Consider the following 16450-nt stretch of genomic DNA (forward strand, 5'->3'; position numbering starts at 1 on the left):
GTACTTAACCTCCTTCCTTCTTGACAGCAGCATCGGTGTTCCAGAGGCTCCGTGGATCTGGGAAGACATCTCTCACCTGTGGCCTCAAGGGTCGCACAGCGGGTTTCTATTTTCGTTCCCCTGTGCGTCACTTGGGGACGGAGGTCTAATCGGTCTACACGACACTCAAGTCAGAACAGACTGAGAAGCCGTATAGTCGTGTTAGACGATGCAGGGATCCACGGACGAACCCATAACTGCTTTAGTTCAGGCAATTACAATACTAAGGGCAGATATGGCCGCCGCGAACACAGTGATCCACCAAAGGCTGGATACCATACAGAGCGTTCAGCATTCACTTCCTGCAGACCCGGAGTTTGGAGAGGGCAGCTCCTCCCCTACACCGCCAGTCCCGACTCCAATAGTCCTCCCAACTCCTTCCCCCCTGGCTGCTCCTGAACGTTATCAGGGCGATCCCAAGACATTCAGAACCTTTGTTAACCAGTGCAAGTTACATTTCTTATGCAGGCCTTTGGCTTTTCCCACGTCCACTGCTAAGGCCGCCTTCGCCCTTTCCCATTTAGCTGGAACAGCTGCCGCTTGGGCTAATCCCCTGTTAGAAAACAATAGCCCGGTTCTTTATGACTTTGATTTGTTGGTCCTAGAAATGTCCCGAGTATTCGATACTCGACACAAGGCACAGTCTAGGGATTTGGAGTTGTTGGAATTGACTCAGGGCAAAAGAACGCTGATAGATTACATCACCAGATTTAATCAGCTAGTTGCGGAAACATCATGGCCAGAAAATAAGCGGGCGGTGGTCTTTTATAGGGGATTGAGTAACACCATGAAAGACGCTTTAGCAGTGATCCCTTCTATGCCTACTCAGTACCAGGAATTGGTTGATCTCGTCCTGCAGGTAGATGCACGCCGAGCGGAGCGTAGAGCTGAATCAGGGGCCTCCTCCTCTCCTCCTCCTCTTGTTAATACTCCCGTTTCTGTTACTGTAGAACCTATGCAAGTGGGAGGGGTACGCAGTCCTATTACAACATCTGAGAGGGAACGAAGAAGGGTTGATAATGCGTGCTTTTACTGTGGCACCACTGGACATTTCGTGAAAGAGTGTCCTCGACGTCCCAAGAAGAGTCAGGTTTTTCGGATGGCTCGACCTTAGAACCGGAGACCAGGTCGAGTGCTCCATCATCTTCTCCGGGAACCCCTCTTACTTTTGCTCGTGTTCGACCTATCTCCGTAAAGGCTACTCTATGTCCCTCTACTGGCCTTCTACATGTAGTCAATATCATTATTGATTCTGGTGCCACTGGTAATTACATGGATATTGATTTGGCCCATTCCCTCAATCTACCTTTAGTGGTAAAAACACGACCGGAACCTGTCCAAGCCGTAGACGGCTCTGCATTGATTTCTGGTCCTGTTAGACATCAAACTGCACCCCTCTTGTTGAACATACAGGACATACACACAGAAACCTTAAGTTTTGATTTGATCACCGCACCTCAATTCGGTATCATACTAGGGATTCCCTGGTTACGTGAACATAATCCATTGATCAATTGGCAAGCAGGCACTGTACTCTTTGAGTCCGATATTTGTCAGAATTATTGTCTCCCGATCCATCAAGCCCCTGACACACCCTCTCGGGTCTTGGGAGCCCTAGCACAACTCACACTGACGGTTGACGATCCAGAAGTCATACAGTCCCATACTGTTGGGGGGTTGGTGTCTGGGATCCCGCCAGAATATCTGGCTTTCGAATCTGTTTTCGATCGAGGCTCGTCTGAGGTACTTCCTCCACATAGACCTTATGACTGCCCAATCGAATTGCTTCCTGATTCCACCGTTCCTTCGGGCAGGATCTACTCTCTGTCTCCCTCGGAGGAACTGGTGTTAAAAGAATATGTACAGAACGCCCTGCGTTTAGGACACATCCGCCCCTCCACTTCACCAGCGGCAAGTCCTATCTTCTTTGTACCCAAGAAGGAGGGGGATTTACGTCCTTGTGTGGATTATCGGCGTCTTAACGCGATCACCAAGAAGGATAGATATCCCATCCCGTTAATCACTCCACTCTTAGATCATTTGACACATGCTTCCATTTTTACCAAACTCGATCTACGCGGCGCATACAATTTGGTACGCGTTCGCGAGGGAGACGAGTGGAAAACCGCTTTCTGTACTCGTTACGGATTGTACGAATATCTTGTCATGCCCTTTGGCTTATGTAACGCCCCGGCCACGTTCCAACGATTCATGAATGACATTTTCAGGGATATTCTGGATGTGTACATGGTTGTGTATTTGGACGACATCCTGATCTTCTCTCGTGATCTGGATGACCATGTAAAACACGTCCGAGAAGTATTAACCCGTTTAAGCAAACATTCCTTATTTGCCAAACCCGAGAAATGTCAGTTCCATAAGACCTCTGTTGAGTTTTTGGGTTTCCACATCACCCCTGGGGCGTTATCCATGAACGAGTCTAAGGTCAAAGCAGTCTTAGATTGGCCAGTACCTCAAACACTCAAGTCCTTGCAGGCCTTTTTAGGATTCGCCAACTTCTATAGGCGTTTCATCTCTTCCTTTTCCACGATTGTAGCCCCACTCACGGCCCTGACTAGTCCTCGGGTACCATATCAGTGGCAGAGAGAACAGCAGGAGGCTTTTGAGACTCTGAAAACCGCCTTTACTACCGCACCGGTACTCCAACACCCCAATCCGGATCTTCTGTTCATAGTCGAGGCAGATGCCTCTTCCTTTGCCCTCGGGGCGGTGCTGTCACAAACGTGTCCTAATACCGGCAAATTACATCCAGTGGCATTCCACTCCCGTAAGTTTTCCAGTATTGAGTCTCATTATACCGTTACGGAAAAAGAACTCTTGGCGGTCATGGACGCGTTCCGTGTTTGGCGTCATCATCTTCTGGGGGCTAAGTATCCTGTCACAGTATACTCCGATCATCGGAACCTACAGGATTTGGCCTCCCTGAAATGCATTAATAGCAGACAGGTCCGATGGCATCTTTTCTTTTCCTCCTTTGACTTCCGTATTATGCACCGTCCTGGAACGGCGCATGGGAAGGCGGATGCCTTGTCACGTTCCCCGGGGGGGGTCCAATTGCCTACATTCCCCGATACTGTTCTCGAAAAGAGTCATGTGATCTGTCTCTGTACTCCCTCATTGTCACTGATAGACTCGGTTCGATCCTGGACTAGCGATCATTCTGACCAGTTACGAGAATGGGATCCGGTATATTCTGATGGTTTACCTTTCGTACATGAACGCCTGTTCCTTCCTACACCTGATACACGTAATCTTGCCCTTAAGTGGTCTCATGACGCCCCCTTTAATGCCCATCCCGGACAAGAGCGCACCTTAGACCTTCTCAAGCGTTGGTGTTGGTGGCCTTCTATGAAGCGCGATGTGGGGTGTTATGTCAGATCTTGTGCGGTATGTGCCCAGGCTAAACATCAAAGGGGTCGACCGATTGGGTTGTTGCTTCCGCTTCCGGTACCTCCCAGGCCCTGGCATACATTGACAATGGATTTCGTTACCGATCTCCCCAAGTCGAAAGGCTTCGATACCATCTGGGTAGTGGTGGACACGTTCACAAAAATGGCCCGTTTTGTTCCTTGCAAAGGCATCCCTTCGGCCCCTGTCTTGGCGGACCTGTTTTTTGAACATGTGTTTATGCTATTCGGCCTCCCTTCGGTCATTGTTTCTGATCGAGGTTCACAGTTCACCTCTCGGTTTTGGAGATCCTTGACGAAACTATTGGGCATTGATACGAGGTACTCTTCGGCCTATCATCCGGAGACCGATGGTCAGACCGAAAGGACGAATCAATCGATGGAACAGTACCTTCGTTGCCTCATATTGCAACATCAGTCCTCTTGGTTGGCCGTTTTGCGGCTTGCGGAGTTCGCGTATAACAATGCGGCTCATTCAGCTACTGGTTATTCTCCTTTTTACGCCCTCTATGGTCAACATCCCAAGGTTTTGCCGGTCCCTGATGCCTCTGATTCTTCGAATCCTGCGGCCACGACATGTCTTAGGGATCTTTCTGCTATTCATGCGAGCACAGTGGTTCATCTCACTGAAGCAAAGGCCTCTATGAAGGCCCGTGTGGATGGCAAACGTCGTGCTGCTCCCCCTCTGGTGGTGGGTTCTAGGGTCTGGTTATCTTCCCGACATCTTCGCCTAGTGGGTTGCCGGAAATTGCTGCCTCGCTTTGTCGGGCCGTATGTGATCTCACAGGTTGTCAATCCGGTGGCTTTCCGTCTAGTACTCCCCAGCTCTTGGCGTATCCATCCTGTGTTTCATGTCTCCCTCCTCAAACCCTGTCCTGACTCAGTCCGTCTTCGTACCCCTGTTGCGCCGGTGTCCTTGACCTCTCCTGATGTTTTTGAGGTGTCGGCCATTTTGGGTTCCAGATGGTTTAGGGGTAGGCTCCAGTTTCTGGTGGATTGGACGGGTTACGGCCCGGAGGAGCGTTCGTGGGTTTCCGCATCTGATTTGAACGCCCCACGGTTGGTAGCCCGCTTCCATAGGGATCATCCGTCCTGCCCACGGGGTCGTGGGCCGTTGGGGGGGGGCTAGGTTAGGCGATCCTCTACACACCAGGCCACGACACATCAGAACACTGCTCACATTCCCACAACATCTCCTCCCAAGCTTCGAGGCTCAAGTGATTCGGTGAAACCACAGAACCGAAAACCTCGTACCAGTGTACGGGCTCGATTGCAACCCTTTCTGCATTGGCAACTGCCTTGGAGAACGTATAGCAGAAAGGGCGGCCTTACGTCTTCACGCCGGTCACGTGATCGTTCCCCATGTGATCTTGGTGGACGTCACATGACCCAGGGGCGATCAGTATAAAGGTCTGAGAGACAGAACGCTCATTGCTTCTCAGCTGGCTTCGGACACTGTTTGGCGTTACAACTTGCTCCTTGTTACCTTGATCACGGAACTCTATCTCGGACTCCCTTGGACACTCCTTGGTACTTTTGCTTGGAACTGTTTACCTGTTGCCGGATATTTGGACTGCACCTCGACTTGTCTTTGGATCATCCCTTGGTACCCTGCTGATCTCCTACGCCTTTTCCCTACTGGGGATTCAAGTCAAGCCCTGACTCCCACAGGTGGCTACTCCTCATCCACGCTAACCTGCGGTTCTACCATTCCAGGGACCGCCGCATCTAATGAGCCTCGAACCTCCCTACTAGGTTACCTGGGTCTCCCTTACACCAGATAGGTAAGACACTTTAGATTATTTTGTTTACCTGCCTGTATTGTGATTGCCTGGTACTTAACCTCCTTCCTTCTTGACAGCAGCATCGGTGTTCCAGAGGCTCCGTGGATCTGGGAAGACATCTCTCACCTGTGGCCTCAAGGGTCGCACAGCGGGTTTCTATTTTCGTTCCCCTGTGCGTCACTTGGGGACGGAGGTCTCATCGGTCTACACGACACTCAAGTCAGAACAGATCTACACCATCTTAGCATTGGCACAGTTCCCGCATGGACGCCAGGGCTAAGAGAGGAGAAACCAGGCCATTGTCACAGCATTGCTTCTTCAAGTTCCTGCACAACAAATATGTCAGGTCTATGTCAATCTTAGATCTGGTGCAATGCCATTTGCACCTATCTAGTTAGTATCGGTGCACTCCTGCAAATGCAGTCATCATGACAGCCCTAACAGGTATGCAAATGTGTCATTTGTGCCAATACTAAGCACTGTTGCTTGTCCTAAGAGAAGGGTACATTTAGCCTTTCGCCTGGATCAATAACCAGCAAAGTCAAAGGGGTGTAGAAAGACAAGCCCAATGTTCACCCTGGAGGATAGCACTGGGGAAATGTGCTTGTCTTGGAAACATGACAACACTGAGAAGTAACGGTTTGATACCCGGTCCTCCCTTACATGAAGTGCAATGTAAAATCCCAATTTAATATTCATTTTAGATTCATGAGTAACATATTTCCCAATGGAGCAAGAAGGTGCCACGAGGCTTCGATGCCTCCATCGAAGCCCCGTGGCACCAAGATACCCTAGAGGGAGAATACATTGATATGACATCATGCATGACAGCATATATTCAAACAAGATTTCCAAATCATTAATAAGACACTGATGCAGTATAAAGCAGCACAGAAAACCTATTAATTCTACAATGAAATCAGTGTCCTGCTGTTGGAACTACATCAATTGAATATAGACAATCACACACACTTGCACTAAAGGATCAGACATAAGTGACACTAGAACAATTAACACAACAGTAACTGGAATTCTGTCTGTTTCAGTATTGTTGTTGTACACCCATGCAATCAGGGGCGTTGCTAGGGGGGGGGGGCTAAGAGGGCTAAAGCCCCTGGTCTTTTGGCTGTATCCCCGGATAGAATCTCGGGAGCTACACCCAAAAGGCCAGCTAGCCCCCAGTCCCGAAAATTCCGACATCAGCGTAGCCCCGGGTCTTTTACAGACCTAGCAACACCCCTGCATGCAATGCAATGAAGCTGCTGTTACTCGGCCACTCATGGCTATGTGAACAGGTTAGTGCACGTCATCAACATTTCAGCCAATTAAAGTATGGGAGTCAGCACTCACATGTTGCCATTGGTCAAGGATGAGCGGGCGATACCTCAGGAAGAACTTGAGCGGGAAGGACTCCGGCTCAGGCCACGAGGCGGGGTTCTGCCACGTCACCTCCAGTCTTCGTGGGTTGTTAATGACGGGCTTGGCCACCACATTCTCCGGAGGGTCAGGTTTCACTGGGTACAAAAGAGGCAAACAGGTAAGTACCACTTCCCGTATGGTATTGGAACACAATTGTAGAAAAAAAGAGTTGCCTTTTTGCAATCGGTCTATCAAAGGAGAAGCTGGCGGGTAGCCATGAGGGCACAGTCTCTCTCTCTCTCTCTGCCCCCATCCCCTCCTCACCCCCACTCCCCTACTGCACTTCCCCCAACCCAGCGTATCCATTCTGCGCCAGCCATAGCCCAGGACTTTCTTTGTTTATTTATTTGTATTACGACCCGGAGGTATCAGGGCACAGAGGTTACAAGGAAATTCAAAGCTTAGTTAACAGAAATAAATTACACATGGCAAGCAAATATGTAGCAAGGTCAGGCAAATGTAGCAGGTACATGAAAACAGGTGCATGTGTTTCCTGAGATCACCTGCACTGCTCAGGCGCTGTGTCACACGATCACCATTTTGTTTTCCATGTTTACAGTATTAATGCAGTCCAAACACCTCTGTGACCCTCCTGTGCTCTGTCATTAATTAATGGGGTTTGCATTTCGTGTTCACCTCCTTCTGGGTTTAATTGCTTCAGTGAGTGGCTCATCAATGAAATGTAAACCTTTGATAGGCCACGCCTACATGCAAATGTGAGAACACCCTTTCTTGAATGCACACGCCCACAAGGTAGCAGTGCACCTTCCGTATTACTGAAGGGAACAGTGGTGCAACAGCATTGAGCTGAACGGGCGTCACATTCCCCCCAAGCCCCCGGAAGTTTTGGGCTATGTTGACTCGACCTGGCTGACCTACAGAGCCGTGGCTGACAGAACAGGACACAGATGTTAAACAGCTCCTAGGGTTCACTGTTAACAAAGGTCCTCAATTACTAACTTAAAGTGTTTCCCTGTTAGCACCTGCATCCATATGCATACACTTTTAGGCAATTGGCATGGTGATGTGGACTCAGTACTTGCATGCCAGGGGAGTGAGTGGAAGGGCAGAGGTGGGACAGCAGACTGCTCATTCTCACAGCAGTCCATAAGTGGGTGTTTACAGACTTAAATGAGAGAGTTAACTGCTTGTAACATTGACGCTGCAATGGAATAGTCTCATTAGAATGCATAAAGACGTTAGATACCCCACACAGATAAGTTTGTCCCTTCCCTGCCGTCTCTGTAGTTAGCGCCTCTCCCAATATTTGAACGGTAACCCGCCCCCTGCCGCCCCGAAATGTAGGTTTTGTTGCGCCCCTGGAAGGGACCATCTGGTCTCCTTTGTAACACAGATTGAGCCCTCTGCTGCGCAATGAGAGGTATGCACAGGGGGTGCACTACCTGTAGTCAGGCCCCCGGCGGTTCTTATCATCAATTTATTTCCACAATTCCAGGGTGTAAACAAAACGCTTTGGGATGTTTGCATCCATTGCAGTTTATGCTATCTGCACACTGTGAGGCCCTGTATGAAAGATAACATGTTTCAAAGGGGTGCAAGTGGAATTAAGTGAACATTGTGTGTGTAGCCCACCCTCCACTCCACAGAAAGACCACCAAATAGGAGGCTGTGACAGTTGTGGTGCATGCTTAGGGACATATAAAGTGGCTCAGGATCAAGGGGAAAAACAGAACTGTATTTACCAGGTGCAATAAAAGACTGACTCCACCCCAGCCTTCTGGGAGCTCCAGAGATTTCCAGTCCCGGCCAGCCCACCTCTGGTGATTGCATTTACTACACACCTGGTTTGCCCAAGTTAATTCCTCAGGCTCAATAGTTTGATTCCAAGGAACAGCTGGGTTACACTGATGACATGCGTACATCCCAGGGGTGTACTGAGTTGTGAATAGAAGAGGGGCATGATGGGCAATTCACAGTGCCCCTTTTCCTTTAGTTACCCAGGTTTGATATCACTAACCAATTGCCAGGTATATGTTGTTTAAGGATTACCTTTGGACAAGAAGATGAGGATCAGAAGGCACTGGGCATGTCCCCTTAAGTCAGGAGTCTGCAACCTTTGGATCTGCAGATGTTTTGGACAACAACTTCCATCATCCCTAGCCAGCACAGTCACTGCAAAGGGATAATGGGAATTGTACTACAAAACATCTGGCGACCCAAAGGCTGCAGATCCCTGCTGCATGGCAATGGGAGAGAAACCATCTAGGTGGTTCCATTAGGGGTGTTTGAGAGATGGTTTGGGTCTTTTTGACCTAATCACATTTGATCAAATTTATTTGACCTTTTTTCATTCAGAAATACAGGGGGAGACCCCTCGCATCCCCCTTCACTTCCGCTCAACCTAATCTATACCCCTACCCACCATATATATATATATATATATATATATATATATATATATATGTATATATATATATATATATATATATATACATATATATATATATATATATATATATATATATATATATATTAAATTACATTTGACCAAAGAAATGGTCCAAAAAAATGTTTTATGTCAAATGTTTTTAGGTCAATTATGCCAATACCTTGAGGGGACTGATATGGGAGAGCAAGGGCAGTGAGAAAGCAAATGTGGAACAAGTCCATACTTGGTATAAAAAAAATCTCCACTGCAGGGGCGATTTGCAAGAACCATTCGCCAGAGCTTGGCCCTTCAGCAGGAAATGGTTCACGCGCACCGAGAGGCTGCGGGAAGCCCCATAGACTATACTATAAAGGCATACAAAGGGGATGAAAGAAAAAAAGGCTCCCCCTTCACCTTTCATCTATGTAACATTAAGCACGATAAACTGATGAAGTATTACTGTGGCTGTCACGCACGCCTAATGGAAGCCTAATGGAATCCAGTATTCATGAGTGTGTAAGGACTGCAAAGTGTTTCCAGCCAGCTGTGGGGAGGCAGCTGCCGAGAGCAGTCTGGGTGGGACCGGCACTTGTCTCTTATCAGTTGCCATAGGTCCAAGCGGGCGATCATCTCTTTCATGTGGCTTTACGCAGCACGCATGCCGAAATGGGCCGCCTCGACAATCCCTCCATACCCATCGCCATGTGAAAGGAGGATAGCCCAGGGGCAAACCTTGACCTACTCGTGCCAACAGTGAGCAACCCCCAATATTTTAGGAACAGAATATCCACCAAACAATCCGTTCGGTCTTTACGATCCAGTGATACCCTCTCATTGTACCAACCACGCTACCGTGTAGAGAAGTTTGGTGCAGAAGCTTTGAAAATGGAACTTACACCTCAAGAACATCAGAGCATCTCCTACTTTGACGATCATCAAGAAGACCCTTCTTTATAAACTAGCATAACCACCCCCCCCTTCTTCTTTCTCCCTTCTGCGCTCTGAGGCCCACAGGCGCGTAGCGCATAACAAGAATTTGAATAAATAAAACGTGTAAACCCGAAGAGGGCAAAGTCTAAAATTTAGAGGGGACCCTCATGACTACTCCAGGGAGATGCCCACCAAATCTGGTATGTAGATAACGTTTTTCTGGTTTTCACATTAGATTTTTTGCAATAAAAATGTGAATGAATTTGAAAGTAAATGCAGAGTTTTCAGTACAACTGTAGCTTCCCTACACCGGATGGCATTTTGAATAAAAAGTAACATACAGCCATATCTGGATTGATATGTTGGCTTATGGAAAGCTACATTTATACTGGTCTGAACTTTTTGAGGTCATTTAATTTTCACCTTGGTCAGATCAATTCCTCTGCAGGTCTTGTGTTTATTAGCTGTGTGGGACAGTGTTCATCCAAAACAAACCAGCTGAGGGTAGTCGTGGATGACCCCTTTCTTCTCCCTCTGCAAAAGCTTGTCATCTTCCAGGAGAAAAGGTTCTGCCCCCCAAGGGACTAGAGGGGGCTCACAGGCTCTGCCAGCCAAATAGAAATCGCAGTAGGGCGGTAATTGCTGAAGGCCCTTTGATGCACAGCAGGCAGGAAATGTGCTGGAATTACATTACCCTGGGAAGGAAGTACAGTCCAGATAAGGGTCCCTCCATCTGGAAATATATTAGGCTATGCACACTCCCTCTGACCCCCTTCTCACTTCTCTCTGGGACTGAAATGACTACGCAAAAGGCTGCAAAGAGCAACCAGGATTGGACACTTGCCGAAGGCTGGAAGTGGGCCAATCTGCTGTGGCAGATTGTCTATTTAAGGGTGCAGGACCACCCCTCTAATTGAATCATCTTTGGACTACGGAAGGATTTCACTGGAAACTCTACTGGGGTGCAGTCTGTCCAAGACATCTGCTATAAAGGTGAACATAGAGGCCTTCATGAAGGGAGAACATTTAGGGTTAACTACTGTTCGACAAGGCCTGTCTGAAGTGGAACCCCTGCAAGTGCTCACTAGAAACCTTCCTAGTTTGTACAGGCATAACAAAGACTCACTTTATCCTTTCAGACCATGTACAGGATCTCGCAGACACACAGGGGCCAAGGACCAGCTCGGGGTCCCACCTAGTGCCGCTTGTGAGCAACACTGACCCAGTCATCGCCTATGTGTCACAATCTGCCTTTTGAGAAGTGGGTTTAGCATTTCTGCACTTTATATAGCCGAGGTCCAGACTCTGCTACTTTGGGCCAAACTAGACAGAATACAACTATGATTCCCCCAGACCATGAAACCCTGGAGCCCTTCACATAAAAAGATGGAGAGTAGGTCATTAGCCGTCAAAGACCAATGAAAGCTCCTGGGGCAGATGGGGTACCAAACAACCTATTTCCATCTCTTATTGCACTATGCGCTCCCTTTGGGCCTCATTCCGAGTTTGGAGGTAGCCAAACCTTTTTTTAGCGGCATGGCTACGCCCAAACTCGGGTCCGGGTCCCGAAAAATGGAATTTACTGGGCCATTCCGACATTTGCGGGCCCGGTAAATCCCATTTTTGGGACCCGGACCCGGTACGTCCCCATTCCCATTTGAGCCCCCCTAGGGGGCTGTTCTGCTAGCGGGTGACGTTCTGCACGTCTGGTCTGGCCAGGCATACAGAGTGGGACCGGCTGCAGAACTTGTGATGTGGCGGCCCCGTATGAACGGTGCCGGTCCCTTACCGGCACCGTTGATACCGTGGCAGCCACATTCGTAATGAGGACCAATGCCTTCTGGTCAGAAGACCATATTCCGGAGAGTTGGAAGACTGGCACTATCGTGCCAACTTACATAAAGCGACTGAAATCTCCTCCATCTTAATACTGCCCCATCATCTTACTGAATGGGACGTCCACATTCTTTTCAGTGTGTTTTACTACACAGACTGAAGGAATGGGTTACAGATAGGATTATCTAAAGGCCCAGTTGGCCTTTAGATCAGACCTTGAGTATAAATCTGTACCTGATCTTAGCCAAATATGTTTTTCTCTTCTGGGGACCCCTGTCCACATGGCCTTTATGGGTCGCAGCTCTGATTCCGACCACGTGGACAGGGGTCTTCTTTGGCGGGCTCTCAATGAGATGGAAGTACCTGTTCGGGTATTGGAATCACTCCATAGCGGCATCATTCTTCGTGTCTGTTTTGGACAAGTGAGGGGGCTACGTCGACCTATTAAGGCAGGGAAAGGGGCCAGGCAGCGGTGCGTGCTTGCACCCCTCTTGACGCTGATGTCCCTAAATGTGAAGGTAGATGGATCACGGTGCTGAGCTATGTCAATGATGCGGCTCTTAAAGTCAGAACTCCATAGTCCCTCCAGGTTCTGATGGATGGCTATGGAAAATATATGCCAAACTGTGGCCTTAGTGTTAATGCCGCAAATGCTGTGTAATGTAATTTTCAATAAAAGCCTACTGATCCCCGAGGATCTATTTAAATGATCACATTTATCAGTTTGCCAACATTTTGAGTCTTTAGAAATTATTTTGAACAACAGCCTCTCCTGGAGTGATAATATTAGCAATCGTAGAGCAAAAGGTTAGTGCAGTCATTACATCATCACTCAGTCAATCATATGTTGCCAGACTATAGGGGAAAGAGCGTGGCAGTAAGGTCTTGTGGGAGTGAACTCTGGGCTGCAGCAAATGTGGAGGTGTTACAACGTGACGCAAATGGCTTTCTTTCCCGTTTGCTGGGCGTACCTTCTTCGACGTCCCCATACACTACCCACCTAGAATCTGGGCTAACTCATCTTTCAGACATTCTTCATTTAAAACCTATTTTATTTTTCCATGCACTGTGGGCTAGCAAATATTGGAGTCAAACTAAAACATTTATAAGGCACTAGCTTTTCTTAGGCAATTGCGAGTGAATTAGTTGGCTGGCTCTTGTGAGAACTCTTTCAGAGGCGTGGGTATAGGTCAGTATTTTGATAACCCTGATAATATCAAAGGTGTGTCAAAGGGGTTCTTAAAATGCAAGTTGTATCACCTGTTGGAAAATCCATGGGAAGACTTGAGCCTGTCTACACCCTGAGTAAGGCTCTATCTTCCTCTTTCTCAAGAGCCGGGGGGCAGCCTGCTATCTCAATGTGGTCACACATTTGTACTATTTTTTTTTCCTGACCGAGGCTGGTATAAACATCCTCCCCGTAAGGCCATTGGCAATAAATGGCAATAAATGGTAGGGTTTAAGGCAAGCAGAAAATGTCAGCTGTTCATGTGGCTTATATGAATCCGTGACGCCACCCCACTTTGTATTACTCTGCCCACTCTATGCGGATTTTAGGAAGAATTATCTACTTGACTTTCTTGGGGAGGGTGACATAAGACACCAGAATCCCGGCCCTACTACCGTGTTTGTCAGTTCTGTGGGAGTTATATTATGGATCCAGAATCCCTGCTGCATTATTTATGTAGCGTTATTGTGTTATCTTATGAAATGTATTCTTTTACGGATTATGCAAATATGAAATAAACTATTTGATGATGATATTGTTGATATTCAAAAGCAAGCCTACACATGATGTGATAGGGTTTTGCCCCCTCCCACATCCCCTGGCCTGCCTTAAATGGCCCCATTGACAATTCAGACCCTACTCTCGACCATTTGAAAAACCCTTCCCTGATCTTGATGAATGCTGTTAAAATGATTACCTGGTAACCTCAGTCTTCAGACCAAAAGAGCCCCCTTTATTCCAACTGTATTTCTGTATTGTCTTATAGGGTACAACGTTATTACAATGCCAGCATGTTTTTAGCAGAGTTTTTAGCCAAATGTTCTCGGGTGAAAAAACTCATTGAAAAATATGGGAATGGGTGCTGAAGGGGATATATCGAGCAGGGAGGTGTGAGGAATAGGGACTAGATAATAGGTAAGTGGGGGATTGGGGAGACCAAAAAAAAACAAATTCAATGAGTTTTTTCATCCAAATTATTCGGCAAAACCTCAGCGAAAAGAATTCTGGGGATGTAAGAACATAGAGCCATCTCATAAACGGGTGAGCAATTAGTGTTTTTATTAATGGTGTAATGTTAGCTTAAGAAAAGGCTCCTATTTTTTATAGAAGCCTGGCCGGACCTTCTTTTATGTTGGTGTCATAGGACTGTTGCTATATGGACTGTTCCGTGCTAGCTTGCACACCCACCGGAGGAATATAGCCTGCCCTCAGCCCTTGCTACATAGAACGGGTGGGGCAGGTGTAACATTCATGTTGTGCCTGCTTGACCAGTATTAGTTTCAATCACTACTCATCCCTGTGCTCCTGCAAAGCAGCAGTCATTTCGTCACGAGTACCTAGACTGTACGCCTAGGGCAGTGTGCTACGCTAGTACACATCAACAGTGCCGCCTCCTAGGACGCACTGTTGCCAGATTTACAGGTATCATTCCAAAATGATAAAGGTAGATTGCATAGTGGTTACCTGTTACCAAAATGGTACATTATTTTAGCCCCACAAAAGTAAGCAATCCTATCTTGAAACCACTCAATAATCTAAACATCTATGCACTGACAGAATATCATAGAGACACTCAAATCGGGATTATTCCACCAGAAGCATTGGCAATGCCAACGGTTTGCGCTTTTGGTTAAGCATTGGAAAGGCACTTGCCAGGCACTGCCTGTCGTAGTATTATTAACTGGCGATAGATGGTAGCAGGTACAAAATGGCGCAACTACATGGGCATCTAATAGCAGTGACTGGCTAATGCCTAACATGTATGCACTAGTCATAACTGTTGGCTTTGCCAATGCTGGTTTCTAACAGAACTTCAGTGAAGGACACGCATAGTGCTTATAAATCGAGTGGCTGAATGTAGGCCTGGTTACTGCATTTTTTATTACAGCAGTACAGCGTTTTCACAGCTGTAACTAAGTCAGAAGACTGCTATAAAAAAACAGTAGCAAGAACTTCCAGTGGAAAGTTTGATGGCAAGGCTTGATTAAAGAGAGCTGAAAGAGTTCTCATGAGGAGGTGTTTTGGGCCAGGAGGGGCAGGAACTGGGTGGAAATGGCCATAGAGATTAGCATAACATCAAGGAGTCAATGGGTGGGCAAATAACCAAACAACACCTACACGCTTGGTGTCCCTCCTCATATGCCATTTCTCCCCATCTGCTCTCCAATGCAATAGTTTTGGCTAAGAGGTGGTGTAAACATCACCTAATAGCCCAACTAAAAATAGAGGACCAGGACAAATGCATGCCAGCTCACAAGGTGAACCCAGTAGTGAACAGTGATTGTCTGCCGTGGCCGCATACTGATGTGGATCATGCGACAGAAAAACAACTGAGGTGACTGGGATCGCTTGTGGGTAGGCTAGGGAGAGTTGGGGGGCTCCAAACATGGCAGTGGTTTGGCAAGGATTTTAGGAGGAGACTTGCTCTTTGAGGCTCAGCAAATGTAGAAGTCTAGACTGTGACACTGAAGAGGCATGCAGTGCTGTATTCTGCTTGAAAAATAATTATGGGCTCAGTGGAGGATTTTCAGCACAGTGGAGGATATTCAGCACAGTGGAGGATTTTCAGCACAGTGGAGGATTTTCTGTACAGTGGAGGGTTTTCCGCACAGTGAAGGATTTTCAGCACAGTGGAGGATTTTCTGTACAGTGGAGGATTTTCAGCACAGTGGAGGATATTCAGCACAGTGAAGGATTTTCTGTACAGTGGAGGATTTTCCGCACAGTGAAGCATTTTCAGCACAGTGGAGGATTTTCTGTACAGTGGAGGATTTTCAGCACAGTGAAAGATTTTCAGCACAGTGGAGGAGTTTCAGCACAGTGGAGGAAATTCAGCACAGTGAAGGATGTTCAGCATAGTGAAGGATGTTCAGCACAATGGAGGATTTTCAGCACAGTGAAGGATTTTCAGCACAGTGAAGGATTTTCAGCTCAGTGGAGGATTTTCAGACAACGGAGGATTTTCAGCACAGTGAAGGATTTTCAGCACATTGGAGGATTTTCTGTACAGTGGAGGATTTTCCGCACAGTGAAGGATTTTCAGCACAGTGGAGGATTTTCTGTACAGTGGAGGATTTTCAGCACAGTGAAAGATTTTCAGCACAGTGGAGGAGTTTCAACACAGTGACGAATGTTCAGCACAGTGAAGGATGTTCAGCACAGTGAAGGATGTTCAGCACAATGGAGGATTTTCAGCACAGTGAAGGATTTTCAACACAGTGAAGCATTTTCAGCTCAGTGGAGGATTTTCAGACAACGGAGGATTTTCAGCTCAGTGAAGGATTTTCAGCTCAGTGGAGGATTTTCTGTACAGTGGAGGATTTTCAGCTCAGTGGAGGATTTTCAGCACAACGGAGGATTTTCAGCACAGTGAAGGATTTTCAGCTCAGTGAAGGAT

General features: G+C 47.3%; 1 protein-coding gene across 2 annotated transcripts in view; it reads right to left on the reverse strand.

The window, feature by feature from the left end:
• The window catches only part of CNTFR (ciliary neurotrophic factor receptor), a 1120093-nt gene that overhangs the window by 225586 nt on the left and 878057 nt on the right, over positions 1-16450 (reverse strand). For both annotated transcript variants that reach the window (XM_069626824.1, XM_069626823.1), the window contains exon 8: positions 6602-6765. In XM_069626824.1, the coding sequence (XP_069482925.1) occupies positions 6602-6765 (164 nt within the window). The remainder of the gene's footprint in view (positions 1-6601; positions 6766-16450) is intronic.

Source organism: Ambystoma mexicanum, chromosome 6p, assembly GCF_040938575.1.
Source record: "Ambystoma mexicanum isolate Mex_15411 chromosome 6p, UKY_AmexF1_1, whole genome shotgun sequence".
NCBI classification, from domain to species: Eukaryota; Metazoa; Chordata; class Amphibia; order Caudata; family Ambystomatidae; genus Ambystoma; species Ambystoma mexicanum.